Raw genomic sequence first — 23,970 nt, 5'->3', positions numbered from 1 at the left:
ACCTCTGCTCCCTGCTGTTTCCCAAGCACTGTTTCTTATTTTGGACACTGTCTGACATTGCAGGGTGGTGGGTAGGACCCATTCCTTCGTAAGTTTGTCTCCCTGTGGTACCGTTGTCTGTATCTGCCGAGGATCTCCTATCCACAGTTTGATATTCCTGCTGGATTGTGTGGACACTGCTGCAGCTGAGAAGTGTCTGTGTGGTTCCTATCAAGGTCTGTTTTCTGTACTACGAAGTGGTGATAAATCAAAGTATCAAGGTTAACAAGGCTTTTGATTCCCTGAGATTTATGCCTCCTGTATCTCATAGGATCATGTGTCAGACTATGCTGCAGAAAAGCACCTTCCCACTGCTCCCATCACTGCACCCTACCATCACTGTCTGCCACCAACTAATTCTCACTGCACATATGAAACCTTCTTATTCTATGAGCAGTATCACATAATTCCCACATATTAGCATGCAACAGCCACCAGAGATCATGTATAGGGATTACATGCATTTGTTGAGAGGAGGGTTCTCAGACGGAAAAATTAAAGAGCCATTCTCCAAGGTTTGTGTCTGATCACGCACCATCCCTTCACTACGCTGGGATTAAAATTTCAAAAGAAATACAGCCTCCTGTGGGCACTTTCAGAGAGGCTCCATGAACCAGCTGAATCAGAGTAGATTTATAAGATATGCAATCTTCTTGCTTCTTTCTCACTGCAGTATGTATAGTAATAAACCACTTATATAAGTATATGTGTGCTATCAGGGATGCAGCATGAACTTTGTTAGTTCTCATTACCAAGGGACAGGCAAAACTGTTATTTACTGTTTCAGTGCTTGCAGCATATTCATGGGATGGTGTTAAGGGTTCATCTGGCCACAAAGAATTCATGCTGTATCTTACACAGCATGGGGTACACACAAGAATGCACTGTAAACACAGCATCTCTCTACTGGTGGTGAGATAAAATTACCTTTCTTGGTTGTCCCAGCTGGCATGGGATCAGCTAGGTAATGAACACCTTAAATGTGCATTCCTTGAGACAGCGGGAAAGGAGGAACAACACTTTACCCTAATGCAAGGTGAAAATCATAGTATGGCAGTGAAGAAGAAAACTGTGAGATTGCCCTTGGGAAGCAAGGGAATATTTGTCACTCATTTAGGAAACAGCAGGATGAGACTCACAGGTTTGCTAAATGCCTGAGTAAAGTTCCCGGGGGAGAAGCAATTAATACATTTTCTGGTACATGTTCTAATTTTCCATCACTGGTTAGCACATTGTGGTAAGCGTATGGTGGTCATGACATGCTTTGTGATAGTGATCAATAGCTAATTAGGCAAAATGTTATTTTTTTAATGCCTGAAGCTGTAAGCCTCACCTTCAGCATCAGCCCCAAGTGCCTTACTGTTCTTTGTGACAAATGGCTTGTGTTCTTGTTCTTGACCTAGCAGGGTTAACTGCTATCATGACAGTGCCATTAGCTCAGTTTAACCTCTTCTTTTCCTTTCTGTGAAAAGCTAAACTACAGCTGTCACTTAGTTAAATGTGATGCAAAATGTGCTGCTCAGGCTTATTCCCTCTGCTGCATCCCTGCAGGAAATATGGATGGATAGCCTTGCCCTGTGTGCTGTTTACACGAGAACAAACAAAATGCTTTTAGAAAAAGCACTTTCTAGTGATCCAGAACTGCTGCAGTTTCGTCCTGCAACATGAGGATGTTTCTGCTATCCCTTCCCCTCTCCGGGAGCTCCATCTCTGGTAGCACAGCAGCACCTAGAGGCCCTGGGCTGGAGATAGCAGCAGGATGGCAGGGAGAGCCCTGCCCCAAGGAGCCTGCACTGGGGGTTCAGGGGAAAAGAGAGGTGTTGTCGGGGTCCCAGCGAGCACCCACAGAACTCTGGGGGTCAGCGAGTGAGTGCCATTTGCCTAGTGTCACCGAGCACTTGGACATGAAATCAGAATGGACCCAACATTCCTGCATCGCAGGACTGCTCCTCCCTTCCATATGTGTACCCACCAGCTATCTGAGATCTCACAGACCCACCAGAGCTGATTTCAGGGCAAGGAGCCTTCTGACCAGTCACCTTCCCAGCAGGCAGGGAAGGGGAAAGGTCAGCCAGTTTGGACTTAGAGATATACCTCCTTATCTTGTTAAACCAGAGGCTCCCATGTGCAATACCTTCACCCCCAGCCTGCCTGTACCCCATCCTGATACCCTGAGCCTCCACTGCGTCCCCAGCTCTGCTCTCCCATGTGTCTTTGACACTGCTCTAAGGCAGCCCCAGGATCTTCAGAGGCAATTTAGCATAGAAGAAAACTGTGAACCGCTCACCTGTGTGGAAGAGATCACTGTCTTATCGCTGAATAATACCTTCCACTATAGGGTAGAGCTTATTTCAAGTAAAGCTTTTTTTTTATTTTTTTTCTCTTCTTTGGTGTGGGTCTTGATATAACATATTTAAAACTTCTGTGGGAGTCAGGCATGTCATCGGACCCTGACTTAGTCAAGGAAGGGAGAATCTGGACACTGACATGGTTCATTGTTAGAAGAAGCTCCCCTCACTGCTCACTGGAGCTCAGCTGGCTGCTTCTTTCAGCTGTTTTTCCAGAAACCTTTTTCTGAAAGATTAAACAGTTCTTTATGCCTGATATTTTACTCTCTTGAAACTACTTTCGTGTTCAAATTAAGTCACTTCTCTGTCTGACTTTAGCACTTATATAAGCTAAGAAACAAATTTGTCCTCTGCAGCCTTTTGTCAGTGCCATGGATCTGGACTGGCTTTGGTATTTAAGCATTCATGAGAAAATATGGATGTTAGAAATAGTGCAGCAATTTAGTATAATGCTATATACGGAGGTAAAAACACTTCCTCCAATTAGTCTTAATTTTCTTATTAATATAGCTCTGAGGCTCAGTCTGCCTCTGATGTCTGCATTGGAGAAATGTTTGTTTGGGAATGCTCTGAGCAAAGGAGTGAATTAGGGGCTGAGGCACATGATGAAGGTTTAAGATAGTAGTGAGTTTCTGGCCAGGGAAAGAGGCCTCAAACATTTGAACAGGGCGATGAGATGGCTGTATGCCACCTGTTCTCTAAAAAGAGCTGTGTTACTTCTCTGCTGGGGGGAACTGAGATGGGGATGAGTAGAAGAGAGAAACTCAGTCCATTTACTGGGAAAGTTGATGAACACGTGGAGACCTTGCCTCTGCATGCCACTGCTTGGGTTGTTGGTGGGTTCAGCGTCTAGTCCTGCAGGCTGAGCCATTCTCGAGTTGCACAGCTCCTGCAGGTAAGGCTACGGCAAAAGCTGAGCTAATGGAAGGGCTCTGTATAGGACAGATGGGCAATATATCTTTAAATTGATATAATTTAGAGCAGACCGCCTTTTTGTGTGCAGACAAGCTTTTCTAACCCATTCTGTTGATCTTATTTCAAGCTGGGCCTTATTCTAGCATAGACAGAACAACACTAAGGATGGAAACATCCCTGAAGACAGGGCCTCAGTTCTGTGCCACATCCTGCTGGCTTTCCTTTCACCCAGGGTTTTCCCTCTGCAGCTGGTGGCGAGTCATTAATGCTGATATTCTGATATCTAAGAGGTGCAGTTTATTTTCATATTCCCTTTGCACAGGAACTTTGACAAATGTGTAAGTCTGTATTGGAAGACAGTCCTGGAATAAAACGGGCAATAGAGACATATCCAGACAGAAAGGAGAACGGAATTAATTTCTACTAGTGAGACAAGTCCCTCACTGCTGCCCTGCCACAGAAACACAGTGTTTTTTATGCTTTCTTTATGACCTGTTGCTTTCTTTCACCCTGTTTTTCTTTTCTTCATCTCCCATTACCTTCAATTTACACAAGCTATGGTTATACTTTGTACAAATGCTTGTATGCAATGCAGGTATTTTGGAAACTTAGTATTTTCCCCATGCCCTACCACCATCAAGCTAGCAAGCTAATTCATCACACTTTCCCTGTGCCCGGCAAGCTGAAATGTAGTGCCTTTAGATGTCAGTGCTCGTAATGGTGATTGTATTTTCACTTGATGGTTCATAATGTGCTGGTCACCAACCCCAAATAAGCAGGGAACATTTTTCACCCCTGCAGCTGACTCATTAGCCAGTCTCCCTGGCTACTTTTGGCATCTTCTTGCCACCTCCCCAAAGTGCTTTTGGCTGCAGAGGGTCATGGGGGTAGGCTGAACACGGTGGGGTCATTCTCAAACATAGAGGTGTGATTACTGAAGGAAAAGGTGCAATCCATCTCACTCTCATGTGATGAGCAGCACCGTCATGTAGATCTACAAATACCTTGCTCCTTAATCAAAACCTGATATTCCAGCAGGAAGTGGCATGTGAAGCTGAGTGGGACAGCAGGACTAGCAGAGTAATTAAAGCCTGTCAGCAAACAAATTTATCATTAACGTTTGTGAATAAGACCCTGTGCAGGTGGAATGCTTTGGAAAGAACAGGAATGTACAGGTTGGCCTTGCTCTCCTACTTGAGCAGCATCATTGGGGGCCCTCTTTCTTACTTTTAAGGGCAGTATGATGCAGGGAAGGATTTATGTCTGTTTCCAACTTTCAAAAGGGTAAAACTGGTAAAATGAGGCTTTGATTCCTACTCTCTGATTAGCTCCACTGCCTAAAATAAACCAGCTCTGTGACTGTTTTTCTCTTTCTGGGAGAAGGGAGATGGCTCAGTCCCATCTTCTTGTCCAACTAGCTCCCTCAAGGCACATTCTGCATTAACCAAAGTTTTCGTTACTGCTGTACCTACAGTGCCAGCACCTTGCTGGTATCCTCAAGTCAGCATCTCTGCTACTCCAGTGATTCTTAACATATTAAGAAAAAAAACAAACAACACCTTCTGTAATTGAAGTCAAAGACGGAGGATGAAGAGGGCTGCAGGGAGATATCTTCCGCAGATGAGGTTGCATAATTGCAAAAAAACCACATTCTGTGCAGGCCTAGGCACTGGTCTACAGAGAAGACAGGTCCATGAGTAACCTTACTGATGCCAATAAATTGACATGAGTGTGTATGAGACCATGACCTATGAAAATTGATAAGGGCAACTAGCCAGCTGTTGTGTGCTAGAGGAACTTCACAGAACTTGAGTTGTACTGTTTGTTCAGTCCCTGACTGTGAGCCCAGAAGCGCGTGTGTGTCACAGGGTGTGAGCTGCTGCAACGTGGGGGCCCTAGAGAGCTCCAGTCATCAGGTGCTTCATGGAGTCCATGAGTTATTTAAAGAGCAGATGAGCTGCTTGAGTGTTACCTCAGGAAACACCGAAAGCAGCAGAGCATTTGGAGCAGAGTTTCACAGGCACGTCAGGGCAGCTGTGGAAGAGCAGCTGGTGGGCAGAGCAGTGGGAGGCAGCAGAATGGACTGTGCCTGCCACACCACTTGACATTAATTACACTTATTGGACCTCTGCGTGGTCCTTCAAATCTTCTGTGGGAGATCAGGCATGGCACCACTTTAACTCTTTGAACTGTGATAGTGGTGCTTATCTGGAAACTGTATTAACAGGACAATCCACAGAGCATGTGAGTTTGTTTTCCAGACTGCAGGTAATCTCGTTAAATATTTTAGTAGGTACTAGGTCTGCTGGTGCTCTCCATATTTTCAGTGAAAGGGGCAAAAGTAGTAGCTGTCTTTCTCAATGTCATGAACAACTAGTGAAGTCAGCATTGGCTACGAGAGGCATTTCCCTCGTTGCATTAATTCTGGCGTGCAAGATTTCATTAAGTACAAGACAATAGACATTGACTGAGTATTGCAAAGCCTCTCCTAACTGCAGTTATTCCATCTTGTCCTTTATAATCTGAATCCATATTAGAATTGCACATGTAGTAGTTCACTTAAAAAGTGACAGTAACCAATATCTTTGTGAACTCATAAATAAGAATGATTTAGCCTCCAGAGAGGGTTGTATTTCCCATTCTAGAGGTGGAGATTTGAAGCCCAAACCTTGCGTAGGGTCTCTCCTGCTACCTGTGGAAGAGCCAGGAATAGAAGTCAGATCTCCTGTACTCCAGCTCAAGGCTGTAACTATAGGGCCATTCTCTAGTTTCTTATTCCTGCAAGCCATTACTCTATAAACATGATAAATAGACTAGTACAAGTGTTTAGCATTCAATATTTCTAGGGTATAATCATTCCAGCCTCTCTTGGCAGCAGAAATATTACTCTTATGTCAAAGATGGAGAAACTGGGACACGAGGCTTTGTGGGACTGTGAGGAACAGAGTCCTACAGCTCTGGAATGTGGCTCCAGGTCAGTCCTCTGAACTGTGTTGCCTGTCAGTGTCAACTACTGCCAGTGAATTAAATAATAGCTTAGTGGAAGAGGAAAATTAAGGAGTACTGACAAGGGAGACAAGATACGCTTTTCAATGAGATTTGAAAATTGAGACAGAGACTTGATTAGATTCATATCGCTGTGTGATCTAGGGATGCTGAACAGCCACACTGGTGGGAATATCGACCAGATGGAACTTTTCCCTCTGAAGTGCAGTAAGCATTATGGCTGTATATAGGGGCTTATTTTGTGATGGAAGGCAAAAACCAAACCTTTCCTTCTCTGACCCCCGAAGCCTTGCACCTGTGTGCAACAACATGGTACCTAAGTTTTCCTTGACTATTTTGCAAAGAAGATAGTGTCAGAGAAGCACACGGAGACACAGCAGAAGAGAGAAAGTTTAGAGGTAACCATCCTACTATTATCAGTACAATGAAAGCACCAACACCATGAGGTCATCAGAGCTGAGAAGTGGTACAGGCATGGTGAGAGAGAGGAAGGTGTGCAAACACACACTAAGCATGCAAGACACAGGATGGAGAGGGAGGCTTATGGATGCTGAAACTTTCTGGAATACTAGTTTTCCAAGAATGTCTATCTTTGTTATGATGCTCCCTCTCCAATTACATTATCAATGCTTTGTTATGTGAAATCTAGTTCCAGCTGACTGATGTACTGTATCAAACAAGGCACATCACAAATTGGTGTGTCAGCCTGGTGAACTGAAGAGGAAAAAAAAAATAAATCCCTATATCTGAAAACTGTCTTCAAAAAAAAATAAAAATAAACTCTGCACAAACAAAAATACCAAACAAGCTCCCTCTATAAATTGTTGCTTACACCTGTATTACCAAAAGGCAAGGGTATGCTGTTGAAACAAGGTGGCAAGGGTCTAGATGATGTGGAGAGGCCAATTTCATTCTCTGTCCTACAGAAGTCCTGGGAACAATGACAGGCAGCAGTGGCAGCTGCTGCTCTGCACCCACACACATTCCTGCCAGTTCTGCTTGACTTCATGGGGCACCTGGAGTCCAGGAGGATCAATCACTTCATGGTGAATCCCCCACAGTTCTCTTTAGGACATATCGTTGCAGCTGAGTTCCTCTCCACAGACTGTACTGTCGCTCAGTAATGTCGGGGTGGTCGTAAGTGAGCTGAATAGAACTGCATTGGCAGTGGAGGTTTGCCTGCTCATTTCCAAACTGAAAAAGCACGTTTTGTTGGAATGGCAGAGATTAGGGACTATTTACAACCATCCCAGTTTCCAAGGTTTTGGAAAACCTTTCAACAAGTTTCTTTGTTTGCAGAGTAGTCTCTCTCAAAGCACCTGGCCTTTCTGGTGACCTGCTCTGCCTTTAGTGCTGTTGCAGTCCTGTTTACCCTGTGATTATTCTGCAGAGAGCAGAAGGGCTCCTTGCTCTGCCCATCTGCTGCCAGAGATACTGCCAGAGATATCCCCTCTTGACCAGGGGATAAGTGTAGGCTCTGGAAGCCCTGGCAACAGCTCTGCTTGGGGGACCTTGGGTAGCTGAGGACATAGCATGTGCAATTGGAAGCAGTCAGGGTACCAAAGGCTTTCTGGAAAATGAGTGGTATTTCTGGATGACTGGGTGGATTTATAGGGCTCTTCTGCTGCCTCAAAAAGGAGCAGCAGAGAAGTGGGGGGAGCATCATCATTGATTAAGCTGCGAGTTTTGCAAATGTCACTGTAGACACAGTCACTTTCCTTTTCTTTGCCAGCAGCAACTTAAATAATAAGATGCAGAAGATGACGGAGGGAATGTCGGCGCCGGGCTGCTCACAGTGCTGCTGGCAGTGTTTAGATGAGAAACTGGGGGCGTGATGGATGGCCATGATGCAGAGATACATGGTGATCAGTGCTCTGGAAACAGAGGCAGATTAAGTAGGACTCTGCCTGGCTAGTCTGAAGGTGACTCTACCAAGAGCCAGTTGTTAGATGGTAATCACTTTTTGTCTCCCACAAATAATATTTTTACTGACCCGAGCTGTGGGTGAAACAGTTCTTACAAGAGTTCACGAGAGTTTTTAACCGTAGTCGAGGACAGTGTTAACAAAATCTCCTATTTCACACAATGGCTCTTAAGTCTTACATTAAACAGCTGGACTTGGATTTAGGCCTCATTCCATCCATTTTCATGGACAGATTCAGAGGAAGTGTGTTTCTGATTTCATAAGCTTGATGTGGATTGTATATAGCTAGCTATAATGGGCAGCTCTGAGAAGAATTGTTCACATAAATACCCAGACATCATTATTTGGATCCATGTCTCCCTGGTCATTATGAAGAGGTGATCTTTTGACATCTTTCAAAACACCACATCAAGCTATTTCCAAGGAGGTTTCTGCTTGAAAATGATTATAAAGCTTTAGTTTTAATTTTATAGTACCTAAATTGAATGTTAATAACATCTCCAAAACTAGATTTCACATATAGAACATTATGGATATCTATCTAGCGTTTCCAATTAACCAGGGGCACTGTCTTTGCTGTCTGTTTCATCCAAGGACAAAAGCAATTTGTTAGGATAGCAAATTGCCTTCAGCTCTTGCAAACTAGCATTAGACCACCACTATAGAAATAATCCATGCTATCTGGATTATGGCAATGAAATTGCTATAAATGAAAGCTGTTTTCTGAACTAATATTTAGAGAAGATGAGAAATATATACATGAGGTGCATTATTAAACAGACTCAGTATTTACTTTTTTGAAAGAGTTTTTTTTTTTCTCCTGAAAGGGTAATGTACATCTATCTTACAAGGAGTTTCCTTGGGGGGTTTAAATGAAGAGTGAAGCTTTAAGAACAAAGTGAAAATGGAAGAAGAAATATACTGCCATGGGAAGCTCAAAAAATGAAGCACTTGGGGTTTCAGAAAGTCATCATTAATCCCCTTCTGCCCCAAGGGTATTCCTGTGTGACCATCAAAATGACACACAGGCAGCTGTCTGGCAGTATGCCACATCTCTAGGTTTGATAGGCTTTACTCTGGGGATGGCCAATTCTCCAGCTGTTCAGAATAGCAGTTTGTTTCCCTCAACAAATGTGCTCACATGTTTATCTGGCCTATCTGAATCCACAACAGTAGATCATAAATTGTTTCAAATGTTTTTTTCAACACCTTTTCTTTACCAGAACCTGGAAACACAAGAGAATATAAAAACCTGAAAACCTGTCCTATGTGAATACTGCTTCACTGTTAGGTTAGGATCAATGGTTGTACTGAGTGACTGCTAATATTGTGGCTGTACTTGTGGCTTAACAAAGCATGTAATAAGGTCCACCTTATTAATACTGGGGGGGAGAGGGGAACCAGGCATTTGTCTGTCTGGCTTGATGATAAGGCTGCCAAACTCACACATGTCCCACCACAACACGAAGCAGTCACAAGCTGTTCTATGGGGCAGGACAGCTCATGCAGTTATGTGGTGCAATCATATACTTCAAATGGGTAGAAGGAGGTAAAGGGTGAGTCAGAAATGTACTCCAAGAGTCAAAGGGAACTCTTCTAAGCGAGTAGAAGCTCAGTGATGGAGCTGATGGTGTGGCAGAGGAGCATCAGCCAGGGGCTGCGGTTGGCGAACGAGGGCTCCCAGGATGGCAATGTGTTTCTGTGCACATGGCTCAGCCAGTGGTGCCTGAAATGCTTTGTTTCTGATCACCTCACCATCGTGGGCAATGAAAAACAACTTAATAATCACTGACAAGATATTAACATTGATTTTGAAAGTGCTGCACAGGTATGATAAAAGAGCAGATATGTGATGGATGACAGGGAACTGTATGAACCACTTGTTTGGCTTTGTTCGGCGTTGAGTAAAAGACGAGAGAGAGAAAAAAAAGGATTTTCTAATAGTGCCAGGAATCTTAACAGTGTAAGACACACCCAGACCCCATACCATATTTCAGGGCCTGCCTTTCCATCATATGCAGCAGCACACTGATATAGGGATTGTTACTGAGACAGTATCTGATGCCTGCAGACAAAATCTTTATTTGCTTTTATAAAGTGAGCTGGAAGTACAGCTCATGAGTGCAAACTAAGAAACAGGACAGATATTTCCAAAGCTACTGCCAATCCCCTTACATGGACGTGATTTGACTCCTGCACATACTTGAGAGGGACCCGTGACTCAACACGACTCTGAACTGAATTGCATTAACAGGTTTTGATTCATTATGACTCCTAAGGTCAAAAAATAAGAGTCTTTTAAAAAAATGTATTTTAAAAAGAGATCAGGGGGTGATTTTAAAAAACCACCAACAAATAAACCCCTCTAAAATAATGGGAGCAGATATACATATTTCTTACAGTGAAAGAACTAAAATCCAGGTATTTTTCACGTGTGTAAAATTGCGACCGTAAATCTGGAGAAATAATGCTGTGGGAAGATGAAAGTTCCCCTGCCAGATGAGAACTTGGCTCTTCTCGCTCAAATACACACACGTTTTCAAGATTATTTGCTCTGTGATAGACAGCTCTAAATCCAGGTCTTTCAATTGCTTAACAAAACTCCTGAACATATTAAATGCATGTGCAAGAGATGGGATTCAAGGAAACTGAAATCTGTTGTATGTCTGCCAAAAAGAACAGCACATCTGCAAAAACGAATACCAAATTGGGATGCCTAATGCACTCAGGACTGGAACACAGTAATTTCAGAGTACCTGGAGCAGATGCAGCATGACCTGCACTTGCAGAACTAGGCCTGGAGCCGTGGCAGATCTGTCCCCAAAATGTCTGGCTATTCAGTTAGTGCACTGGAAAATATTAGATATTTTGGATCTTCAGTAATTTAGCCAACCAACATGTGTGGGTTTGAAGCTAGGTACTGCAGAAGCACAAAGTTCAGTCTGGTAAGCTGGGTAACCTGAAGCTGTGCTGTCATGGGGAGATGTTGGTGCCCTCCTGAGCTACCTAGTTTAAAGTGGGTGCCTCTGGTTGGTGTAGCTGTACCCCAGGATAGATTGAAAGGAGATGGTTAGTCCTCTGTAGTAGGGTGGACCTCAGCTTTGTTTTTGTGGTATTCATTTGTCTCTCACTTGAGCAGGGTGCTGAAGGGCTAGTTTTGCAAGACGCAAAATGTGTGGAGCAGAGGGACTCGTGAGTATGAACTGCGCACAGCAGAAATCAGAGGTCTGTTCTTTAGCTAAGAGTTCAGGAAAGACGGGGCAACTGATCCGATTTCACCCCGTGTACCTTGATGCAACTTTGCTGACTGCAGCAGGTTATTTCCATGTGTCCAAAACCTGCTCCTTCAGATTTTACACAGGCTGTAGGTAATATTTCAAGCTGTGCAAAAAGAGAAACTGAAAATCCAGTATGCAGTAGTATAAGTGAGTTTAAAGTCAGGTTGTGAAAATAACTATACAGGTTAATAATGATCTTATATCCCTGTTTCTTTGTCTGTATCAGTGGTACAAGGCTATAAACATAACCCAGGCCTGTCTTCTGGGTTTGATCCTGACACAGGACTTTCTCTCTCTCTGCACTTGTTACCAGTCTGATAGCTTGAAGTGTGACTGCCTCTGTTTCTGTCTCAGTGCAGTGTATGAAAAGCAAACAGCTGCAGCAGGAAGCACATTGCAGGCCTTGGTGGAAGAGGAAGGATGTACTTTGGAAAAGCAAATGTTCAAAGGAGCCATAGCTGCTGCTTTGTGCAGAGTGACTCAGCTCTGTGGGCATGGATTTGCCAACATAAATGCAGTTTAACTCAGTGTTTCCATGACACCAATGAACTGACAGTCATACTTTGAGGTCTGGTCCTGCCATGTAAAAACTTCCATCAACTTTAGTGAACTTTTGCTTTGGAAAGGGATGAATAAAGCCAGCACATCTGAGTTATTATCAGTGCTATGCTGCTGTGTAAGTAAGAGTAAGACACGTGCAAGCACTGTATGAACACCCAGTCAGGGAACATCCCTGTCCCAAGGAGCTTTGAGTCTACATGGGAGAGGGGGTCAGGGAGGAGAAAAATAGTAGAAGCCAAGACAATATGACCAACAGAAAGCTCATTCACATGTCCCCAGTTCAAGGTTGTCCCTGTCTAACACACTTGCAGAGCTTATATTCTCTTACAAGTTACAAACCCTTCACACATCAAAATACAGCTCTGCTTTTGGTACTTCACAACCTGAGGGAGCATAGTGTCTGCTCTTTGTGATCAAAAGAAGAAACTAATCTAAAAAGTTTGTAGATTCTAAAAAATGTTTCGGGAAAATGTTCATTCTGTTTCACATATGAACTAACTTTGTGGTCTCTGGCCTGCAATTGTTTGTTATCAATATTTTCCTAGAAAACTTTTAAATAGGCATAAGATTGAATGATCAGCAAACAGTAAATAACAGTGTTTTGGGTTTTGTTTGGCAGTTGAGTCTGGAAAGCTGGCTATAAAAACCATGCTAGTGCAGTTAGAGACTAAAAACATACCATAGATGTGCATGAAAAACTAACGTAACTTGAAGTTTTATATTAGAAATATTCATTGAACAGTACAGAAAAACCTCAGTCTCAGTAAATTTCAAGATTCTTAAAAGATAATATAGAAAATAGAAAGAAGAAGTGTCAAGAATATTTACTTTTTTATTGTCTGCTCTTGATACTCTTGTGGAGTCCTGTTTGGACATGCTCTCCTTCTCTAAACTGAAATATTCACTGCCTTTGCACAACACAACAAATGAGACTATTTTCCTCCACCTAACTGCCAGATATGACAGCTTATAGGTAAAAGATCTGCATGTTATCAAATCCTGTACTGAGTTGTTTTCCTTTAAAGATACCATTTTCAATTTATGTCAAAGTCCATCTTAGCTTAGAGTATGTCTTTTATGTTGGTACCACCAAATTGTATCAACATTATAGGATTATGAAGTGGGATTGCTTACCCTGTCAACTCTGGCTTCACATTGATACTTCCAGCAGAGCAGGTGCTATATTTTATTAGTTACAGAGATTCATTGTGCATCCAGAAGCTACCCTGCTTTTATAATAGGATTCAATACAGCTGAGCAAATACAATCTCTGTAATATATATGAAATACAGGAAGATAATAGGAACGGGATAAACTCTCTTATTATGTATAGTGTGCACAGTGAATCAGAAATAAAGGGAGACTTTTCAAGATGGGGAAAAAGGAGGAGGAAAAATGTTTTTAAGGTCTTCCTTGAAGGCCCAGGAAATGCTGCTTCAAGGATTTCTGTCCTGACCAACTCTGTAATCCCTACCAAAGGCCTGAACGCAATTACAACTTCAGTGCATTTCCACACCAGACTTCAGTTAAATTCTTAACATTGCAGCCAGATAGGGAAAAAAAAAAAACACAGACAACAAAAACCCCACCCACAACAACAAATCCAACGTACTAGTTGTTAGTAATCTCCGAATAATGAACTGACAGCAATTCCCCAGCCCAAACAGCTTAATCCGTTTGTTTCTACTTACCTCCATTTGTCTCTTGGATATTTAAGGCAAAGGCTCATTTTGTCCTGCAGATTCGGTGCTGCTGCTCAGAATTATCTTGCCTGATCATAAAAAGGCTCCTGACCAAAAGGAAGAGGAAAGCAATACGTAAAACAAACACAGAAGCCCAAGAGGAAAGCTACACCCTAAAGACCGGCACTAATAGCAACTGCGAGACAGGGAAGGAGAGAACACTCCCAGTTACTAACTTTTTCCATTGATACATCTGTTACAAAACAATTTTGCTGCAAACTTCTCTTCCTCCTTGCAAGCAATGCTTTGCTATATGTGTAGACCTCAGATAAACTACATGATGGATGTGGGGCTTGTGGGTTTTTTTATTTGTTTGTTTGCTTGCTTTTTTTTGACCAAGTAAGCAACTCAGTGAAATATGAACTAGAACCTCAGCTGACTGATTTAAAAGTATAGTGCTAGGCAGTAATTATCACAAGGTGAATTTGTCTATACTTCAGATTTTTTTTTTTTAATTCAAAAGTCTTCAATGGAAGCAGAATCATATTTGAAATAACCACCTACGGGACTTTCTGGCCAGAAAGCCTTGGTGCAGCAGAGGTAAATGTTTAGATGATTAATAACTTAATTTTTTAAGGGCTTGATGGGCAGGCAGGGAAAATACGCCAAACTGTCCTTGCCTCAGAGGGATTTTTAGTGCCAAAAAAGAACTGCATTGAGAAGGAGAACTCGTGATTTCACCTCTAAAGACTTTAAGACTAGAGGGACATGTGGAGGGGCAAAGTGGGATTTTCTGCAGCAGCAGAAGCCGCTGGGCCCAGCTGTGATTTCACACCCTTGCCTGTGTGGATTTAAGCTTGTCCAAGCTCCAGGGCTGTTCCTCAGTGTAGGTCACAGGGTAGTTATGTGTGTGTGCCCACAAAGGCTGGATGGAAACTTTTGTCACTGACATTTAATATGCAGTTGGAAACAAATAACAAACAATTTGGTTTGAATTAAAAAGTTTTGACAGTTACATTTTGCCAAATGTTAGTCAGAGAGGAAAACTGATGGATGTGTCATGTTTGAAAATTCCCAGGGTGTAGTAAACTCATTTGTTTTCAAAAAGTTAGGATCAGATTCTCCCCTTGCCTCAGAATAAATCTGGAAATATTTCAGGAAGGCTGACAGAAATTAAGGTCGTTTCATTCACCAGGGTAAATGAAATCTGCCTGGAGCTTGTAGCCAGAAAATGCTGTACCCAGTAGCAGAGGTGCGAAAGAACCGCTGCAGGCAGTGAGGCTGACAGTTGTCCTATTAAAGGCAATATTATTCCCCTACCTTAACCCTCCTTGTGACATCTTGCTGTTGCAGTTTTCCATATCCACACGCTGAGGCCATATGCTGATACATGTTTTAAAAGGTGTGTAAGGAGATGCACAGATCGTGTATAAAGGTGCTGAGTCAGCTCATGGAAGAAAGGAATCTTCTAGTTCCTACCTGGGATATTCAAAGAGACCTAGAGGCATTTGATCCCCAAATCCTTTTGGACCTAATGGAACAGACACGGCATTAACCTTGGCGCTCCTTGAAAACTGCAAGTCTGGTTTTTTGAAAGGAGTTTTCCCATGAGTGCTTCTCTCATCTAGTAGCAAACCAGAAAGCCTTTCCAGCGGTCAGTCAGTAAGTGATGGCCTTGGGATGCAAGCCCGGGAGAGCCAGAAGTTTCCCCAGGTGTTCCCAATCCTGACATATGATCTCATTTGAGCTGAGAGCAGCTCACAGGGCAGGACTAACCCCCTAGTCAGAAAGAAAAGCTGGATGCACATCTCCCCTCCACTGCAGTGGGTCCCTGTGCAAACCCTGGAGCAGAATCTGGCCAAGGTTTTAAGACTGAGGCATTAAAACACTGTACAAAGGGTGAGAGCTGGCTTCAAAGGAACAGGACAACTGAATCACACCTTGTGTCTAAAACCAAGCCTTTACAGAGAACATGCGAACAACTTTGCTTTTTTTTTTTTTTTTTGCTTCATTGTTTTCCCTCAGAAAAAAAATCCAGCAAGGCTGCCTTTGTGTCTGGTTAAAAGCTTGACACACCAACTCTAAATAATTGAGCCAGGTTAATGGTAGAACATAATTTATATGCCTTCCAATTACTTTTAATGAGCCTGGTCGGTACAGGTGTTTGGAGTAATTGCCAGCTATGGATTTGTTTGGCTTTGTACTTTCTCACTGTTCACAGAGCCGGTCATCTTATGAAGGAAAATTAGTAGAGTAATTCCAGCACAATTATACTTAAGCTACTGGTCTGTAGAGGGCCCTTATGTTGCTCGGAGTAGAATATTTTCTTCCTTATTAATAATGCAGCATTGCCAGCAGCATAGGTAACTATGAGGATTACCAAACCCTTCTACACATGCAAGCAAGAACATGGTTTATTGTCAATACTACCAAAACCAATGAAATTGTTCTGTTCTCCTCTCTCTGCATCATTCTGTATATTAATTTTATTGATACTTGAGCATAGTATATATTCAGCTGTTGTAATTAATTACGTAATTATATTCTGTACATACCCTCTTTTTCATTGCTGCTTGCCTGCACATTGGTGAGCTGATTCAGGGAGTTAAATTAGAGGTAAAGTAACCCTACGTATAGGAAATGAACTGTTTTCTGTCCATTTAACTCCCTAAACCACGTCTCTATGAACATTGATAGCAACTGTGATGGCACAAGGCAAATGCTCAGAATGGTTCAGGACATTTTGTACAGGAGCCAGATTATCTCATTTGACTGTAAGATTGTCTAACTGTGCTAGATTGGCATAACCTGGAAGGCTTGGGGATTAACAGGTGCTGAAAATGGACAGAAATGGAAGTTTAACTATTCTTGAGTATTTGTGCCTAGGTTGAACTCTGCTAACTCCACACGATCTCAAACAAATCATAGGAAGAATTAGATAGGTCCTGTAGCTGACTGTCAAGGCAATGGATTTGCTCTCCTGGAAATGCCCTGACAGTGGGGGGTGCAGGGCCTGCAGGTGGATGGGCACATTACCATCAAGCCAAAAATGAACTGGTTACTCCATTGCTGCGTGATGATGCCATCATTGCTATTTTACACCAAGGGGAACTAGAAGGATTCCCATCTGGAGACTTAACAGGGTAGGTGTAGAGCACCCAACCACTGGCCCAGCTGGCTGTGGCAGAAATCCAGACATAATTCCTAGTACACTGGCTATACAGGTGTATTTTTATGGCTGCTGGCCTTGCCCCAGGGCAGTTCAGTCTTAAATTCTTCAAGACAAAATCATTACTGATTTGCTGTGCTTCCCTCACTGATGCTTCCCTCACTGATCAACTTATTCACAGAGTGTGGTCCTTTGCACACTAGGGAGCTGTGACAGTGGGAAACAGATGCAGCTTTAAATAAGATTTGTTTTCTCTTTTTTGTTCATCTGGAAGAAGCTCTGTGCTGACATGTCAACATGTTTTTCTTCCATCTGTATGTGTTTATCCTTGAATTAGAGCATCTCAGAAGCTGGAGAAGGGGGAAATCATTTTAGTCCTTCTAATCTATCCAGGAGGTCAAATACAAGATGGGGCACTATTATATATTTTCTAGAGTTAATGTTCCAGTTGATGTATCACTTCTAATACTTTGCATAGAATATTTTTTTAGTTTAATACACCTCTTTCTCTTCAAAGGAGGTTTGTGATGGCCGTTGTCTCACTGCTCTCCTGGTAACTATAATGCCATTGTGCCACCCCCATTCATCTGTGCAGTATTGACACTTCCCCTTTCAAAATCAGCTTTGAATAAATGTTGACCAAATCCAGTAAAATTATTTGTTCTATTGTTTTTCATGTCTCCTGCTGGCAGACTCTATAATTGCATCTTTTTCTTTACCTTCTAACTGAAACACAGCCTTGCAGCTGAAATGTTATAGGCTTGGCTGTTTGACATGACTCTGTGATCCCCATCCTTGCCTCTGTGGAGCATCAGTGACTTGCAGACTGCAGTTTGATGACTGTCTTGGCTCCTGTGCCATGCTTCTGCCAGCCTGAAAACGTTCATGTATTTTTCTCTTCGAATGAGTGTTTGAAGGCATTTCCACAGTGGTGGTGTTTCATAGCTAAGTCTCATTATCACTGCTTCTGGTGATGCGGGAAGATGTGCAGACAAGGTGACACAACTTGCAGTTCTCAGCACAGGCAATTCACCCTTAACAGACAGATATTTGAAAGAGCCCAACAGGGTAGATTTGAGGATTTACACTTTGGCCTCAAGTAATTTGCTCAGAGTCATTGGTGAACAAATCTGCAACTGTCAGATCAAACCTGCTAACTTGAAGAGAGAGTCGATGCCTTGCACAGTGTTACACATTCAGCACTGCGCTCCAGCATTGTAGACTTCAGTGTTACAAACACAGGTTTCTCCAGAGTTAAGGCTGTGGGCTACATGACAGCTGAGGAGGCACTTTTCACATCTAATTTCTGGATTAAAGCCCTCAGACTTTGCCTGTTAGTCTTTTGGTTCTGAAAACACTCTACGCGCTTGGGCCACAGACAACGTATGTCTATACACCCTGTTTTATATAGCGTAAATGCAAGTGAAGTGAGAGACGTCCATTGCAATGAAATACTAATGAACTGCATAGAACTGTGGAGCTCATTGTACCCAGCTTCGTTTGGGAACAGAGATCAATGAGAATTAAATTTGTTCTCACAATAGCAGCAGGATGCCTGGGAAAGCAGAGAGGAACTGGAAAAGGGCATTTTAGAAAAGATATTACAAAGTGATTTATGGAAGATTAAAGGATGACATAAAATACCAGTAACTATGAAAAGCCTAGAGGCTACTTGGTAATATTTTGAAGCAGGAAAATTTACTCTTGGGAAGCAGAAGAGGAAAATAGAAACAGAGAAATCAATTTGTAGTTAGACAGGGCTGGATTGTAAATTCATTGGTATCAACAATATTTTTTCCCCAATGGGTCAAGCCCATATATTTGAATTGTAACTGTTGCGTTGGAATCTTAATGTTGCAGAAAATGGTGGAGGGCATCTGTGCGGTTCCTTTTAAAGAGGCAGAATATACTGTCCTCTGCTTTGCAGACAGGATTGGGGATTGGGAATGATGGATCTCACCTGTCCCATGGGACTGCCAGGTAGCTATAAGGCTTGAGTCAGCAGAAGATAGTGAAGCTAATTAAGTGCAATAATGTGATAAAAGTGAACAGTGAGTCAGTGAACGGAGGGGTTGAAATTTTCCCTCTTATTCATTTATTCATTAGAATATTAAAGCCTCTTTACATTGTTCTCCTCTCTGTTTTTTTTTGTTTTGTTTTGTTTTGTTTGTTCGGTTGGTTTTTTGTGTGTTTTTTTTTACTTCTTCTTATTTTATTTTTCTTTCCTTTTTTTTTTTCCTAAAAAAAAGGGAAAGAAAAAGAAAAGGAGAGACCCAGAACAGCCTCCATTCCACATTTTCTAGAAGAAAATCCCATGCACTCCATAGTTTTGTGATGTTTGCCTATACCATTGGTTTTTCTGAACAAATGTGTTCAAAAAGTTCATCTCCCAGGGACCACGTTGTCCAAGGTGGTCATTTCACAGCCTTCTTGGGGCAGCTGTTTACAGGTCAGGGGAGCGAGATGTGATCTGGGATGAGCAACGGGGATTCCTCAGATGGAGACATGAGAATGTGTTTCTCCACCCAGGAGTCAGGGGGTTATTTATAATTGACCAAAGCCGCCATTTTACAGGATGATTTTGTCTGTCTCGGCGTTGTGCACTCGCTTCCCATTTATCAGGTGGAGCTTCCCCCAGTTTGGGACCTCTGAAATGTGCTGAGAGGGACGGTCACAGCCCAGGGGGATGAACACTGGAGCAAGTTCAGAGAAGGACAAGAAAGTTGGTGAGGGGTCTGGAGCACAACTGTGATGAGGAGCAGCTGAGGGAACTGGGGATTCAGCCTGGAGAAAAGGAGGCTGAGGGGATACCTTATCACTGTCTGCAACAGCCTCAAAGGAGGTTGTAGCATGGAGGGTGTTGGTCTCTTCTCCCATGTAGCAAGTGATAGGACAAGAAGAAATGGCCTCAAGTTGCAACAGGGGAGGTTTGGATTGGATATTAGGAAAAAATTCTTCACCACAAAGGGCTGTTGAGCATTGGAACAGGCTGCCCAGGGCAGTGGTAGAGTCACCATCCCTGGAGGTGGAGGACCTGGATGTTTAAAAAATGTGGTGTAGATGTGTAGTTGTAGTTGTGTAGATTGAAGCTTAGTGACATGGTTTAGAGGGGGACTGGTCAGTCTTAGGCTAATGGTTGGACTCAATGATCTTAAAGGTCTTTCCCAATCCAAATGATGCTATGATGCTACCATAGGCCGCCGCCAGATGGCGCCGTCGCCATGGCAATGAGCGGCCTGCGCCGCCTGTCCCAGCCCGGGCCGGGGGAGCCTCGGGAAGGTGAATTTCTTTGTTTTAATGTGACTCCTCGTCACCGTGGCCTGTGTCTGACCGTTCTGGGATGGTGTCTGAGCCCCACCACCCCGAATTCCCCGACGATCTGAACATGGCCGCAGCCTCCCTGCTCTGCAACGGGACAGGTCAGGCTGCCCAGCCATCGTCCTCACAGGCACCTGGCTCCCTCAGCAGTAATAAACAAGCACAAATTGGCTTTGCTTTATCCTGAGTAATAGCCTGGCCAGGTGCAAGTCCCATTCTGTCCCCCTCGATGTTAGTCAGGACAATTCTCTGAAAAACAGCTGTATCAGGGCAAAAGCTTTTTGTGGACTTTCTAGATTACACTAAATACACTTTGAAAACAAACAAACAAGTTGTTAATAGTGTGACCAGCAATGTGGAAAGGATTACACAAAAAAATAACTTTGACAGAATAATGTGGGAGAAAGAAAGGTTTCTCAGTCTGTTATCTGTTGGCCCTATGAAGGGAAAGCAAACATGAACTTGGAAACAGCTGAACAGTGGGCACAACTGCACTTTTGAGGGAAAACTGGATATTTTTGTGGGGTTGACAGAAAATCCGGAGTCAGATGTGTAGGGACATACAGGTCACCCATATAAATGCAGCATCCAATTCACTTTCTTGCTTCCCACAAAATACTGTGATTGTGTCATGTACTTCAGTGATTAATACATATTTCGTCGTAGAAGTTGTTTTTTTCAGCACTTACAGATTTCTTGAAGGTTATTGTTCCTCCTGCATTTTATTCACAGTTAAAAATATCTTGATACTTTTATGGATAGGAACAGCTGAATGTTTTTTAGAGTCCTATTAATTTGACCTCATAGTAATTCATGGCAAATGCGTTACAAATTAATTATCTGTTCTGGGAAACATCCCTTCTACTGGTTGTTGCCACTTAATTTCATTGGTGCACGTCTTGTTGATATAGTGTGAGACACAGTAAACGTACACAGTCTCTTTTCCATTTCTTTTTCATAAACATCTGTTAATGTCAGTTCTAATTCTCTTCCTCCTTCTACTAATTTTTTTTTTTATCTGTTCCCTCATGGATGTCTTTTGCATGTCAATAGCTGTTCTTGCCCTTCCCTGGAGTTTCTCCATCCCTATTTTATGATTTTTCAGAAGAGGAGTCCAGTTGAGACAGCAATATTAAAAACATGGACGTGAAAAGGGCTGATGCAATGCTGAATACAGGTGCGGATGCTGCACAGGGTAGGAGAGGTTGCATTACCTCTCCGGAATAGTGGCGCAGTAGTGTAGTTGACAGGTTACTGACAGTAGCTCCAAAGCTATGTTGGAAATTTGGTAGTGAAGCTCCGTTAAAACACTGAACACCTTGGAAAACCTTACCTGCAGAGATGAATTTCATGGTAGTTTTATGAATTTAAGGAAGATTTGGTCAGAATCTTAGACGCCCTCCAGAAAGAATATAAATTTGATGGTAAAGCAATCTTCAATTTACTAAAATAAATGTAAGTAGATAGATGAGGCTAACCAAATATAGATTTACAATAAATTGCAAAATCCTAATAGGATAATGTGCTGTCAGAACAATTCTTTGGAGGCTTTGGTGGCCTTCCATCCTTGGGAATTTAAATGTGATCTACCTAAAACTCCTGTAATTTAATGTGGTTCTGCTAGATTTGCCAAACATCTCTGGTAACAAAAGAAACCATAACCAGAATTCTAAAAATACCATTTATTTCTATAAGACCAGCAAAAGCAGCCAAAAAAACAATTCCATGTAATAGGTGCAAAAAAATAGGAACAATGTGTCTCATGGAAATAATATTTAGAATGACTGAGATTTAAAAAGTGATCCTGGCCCATAGGTCATTCCAAGATATTGGATAATTCCTCATGTAGCCAAACTCCCTGGGAGATTGTGAGCAATGTTTAGTGGGCACAAGATGCAATCTCACTTCCTCTGGATAAAAAGCACACTTAAGTGCTCACGCTGTCGGATTACAGGTGTACATACTGGAAATTAAAGGAGAAGGCACATTCCCAAACCCAGCCAGTATTTTGATAAAATTCCCTATGATGATTCAAACTCACCCTGGGATTTTATGCCCAAATGTGGATAACTGAAGTAGGATCCTTGCTGATTCCCTCTCAACTCCACCTATTCAACATACCTAATTTGACATCGAATAAAATGTCTCAGCCTTTCTCCTACCAATGCCCAGGGCGGGGGGATGTGCTTCTTTGCAGCACAACCTCCTCCTTGGGCAATCCTGGGAATTTCTGCCCTGCTCTCATCTGTTCACAGTATTTTCATTTGATTCGGTAACACGGGAAGGAAATACCAGCAGTGTGAGAATGGGAGGAAGGCAATATTGGATGATGTCTGTTATCACAAATTGCAGCAATGCCAGATCAGAAGGTGAGCTCTGGTAACGAGCTCGTGTGGATGATGCTGCTGAGGTGAAAAGTAAATCCAGTAACCTGATGGGTTGTACTCACCTCTTTTATGCAATGCTAGCTTGGACAATGCCTACTCAAGTAACTTTTACACCTTCTCCTGCAAACTTTAGATCAGTGTTGCTTTGCAAAGGTCTCTCCTTGCAATTTCCACCCTAGAAGGGCTGCATTTTAATAGGGAGGAAACTGAATCCTGTAACCAAAGATGTGTGTGATGTGAATGAGTAAACTATGGGAAAACATGAGACACAACACCAGCTCCAATAGGAGAACAAACAAACAAACTTGATATTTACCTGCCCAGTCAAACAGTACAGGGCTTAAGGTTCTTTTCTTGCTGCTTGCTTAGAAAAACCTGACCAGATGTGACCTAAATCCATTTGAAGTAGCTGTACATTATTGCCCAGTTCCTTGAGGTTTCTCAGCACAGATGCAAATAGGTAGGTGACTGCTGCCAGTGTAACAGTTTGGAAAGGAAACAAAAGACCCATTAATCCCTTGAAAAATCCACGTGTGTTTCGCCTTGGGGCTCTACACTCAGCATGACCTCAGCTTGCGTCCTTTATTCACACAGAAAAGTTCTTGTCTTTGGTTCTGTTGCCAGGAATTCATTTCCCTGCTGGGCTCTGCCGTCAGCCTCCTGGTAGCTCTTGCCAAGGGCACTTTCATTGAATGTGTCCTCTGTTGGCATCTTGTCTTAGGAACTGAAGATCTGCAGCATACCAAGGGTTAGTCACATCTTCTGCAATGGATTTTTTGGGAGCTGCTTCTTGGCTCTTTCCTTAATGTTATCTGTATCCTATTTTCCTATGATCCTGCTGCCTCTAAGCCTTGTTCTCACAGATTCTACTCATTTGCTCCAAGGAAGTGCTTTGTATAAAGGCTCCATCTGTGGCCTAGAATATCTGTGCAATGCACAGATGTATGATGTAGATCATGGACGTCAGCCACAGAGCTCAGGTGAACAGAGCACGTTAATACAGTTTGTGCTCTGAGTTTGTGCAGCCCCTTGGTCACTGCTGAATGGCAGTTTCAATGGCTTGTGTTTGATACCCTCCAGAACTGTCCATTTGTGGGACTGAAAATGGCACCGAAAGCATAGCTCATGCAAATGCCATAAACATTTTAATATAACTAAGTCATTGAGAATACATAGCTACTGTATGGTATGTCCAGGACATGGGCACTTATCCAAGATAATAATTCTCTCACTGCGCTTATTTCTTTGGGGTGATGATGATGAGAGGTTTGCTTTAACATCTATAGAGGACACCTCAGCCTGCAATGTTCTTTTTAGAAAGGTTATTTCAACAATAGATAGGT

The 23,970-nt window shown here is 42.6% G+C and overlaps 1 protein-coding gene across 3 annotated transcripts in view; it reads right to left on the bottom strand.

Moving 5' to 3' along the window:
* LOC136105257 (calcium-activated potassium channel subunit beta-2) overlaps window positions 1-13,922 on the bottom strand; it is a 142,502-nt gene extending 128,580 nt beyond the window's left edge. For 2 of the 3 annotated variants that reach the window (XM_065844933.2, XM_065844937.2), the window contains exon 1: window positions 13,763-13,922. In XM_065844933.2, coding sequence (XP_065701005.1) covers window positions 13,763-13,800 — 38 coding nt within the window. In that variant the 5' untranslated portion in view covers window positions 13,801-13,922. The remainder of the gene's footprint in view (window positions 1-13,762) is intronic. The other variant, XM_065844932.2, reaches the window with a different exon arrangement.
* Between the last annotated feature and the right edge of the window lie 10,048 nt (window positions 13,923-23,970).

This window comes from Patagioenas fasciata, chromosome 9 (assembly GCF_037038585.1).
Source record: "Patagioenas fasciata isolate bPatFas1 chromosome 9, bPatFas1.hap1, whole genome shotgun sequence".
In the NCBI taxonomy this organism is placed as follows: domain Eukaryota; kingdom Metazoa; phylum Chordata; class Aves; order Columbiformes; family Columbidae; genus Patagioenas; species Patagioenas fasciata.
This window is presented reverse-complemented; position numbering and strand designations above follow the sequence as displayed.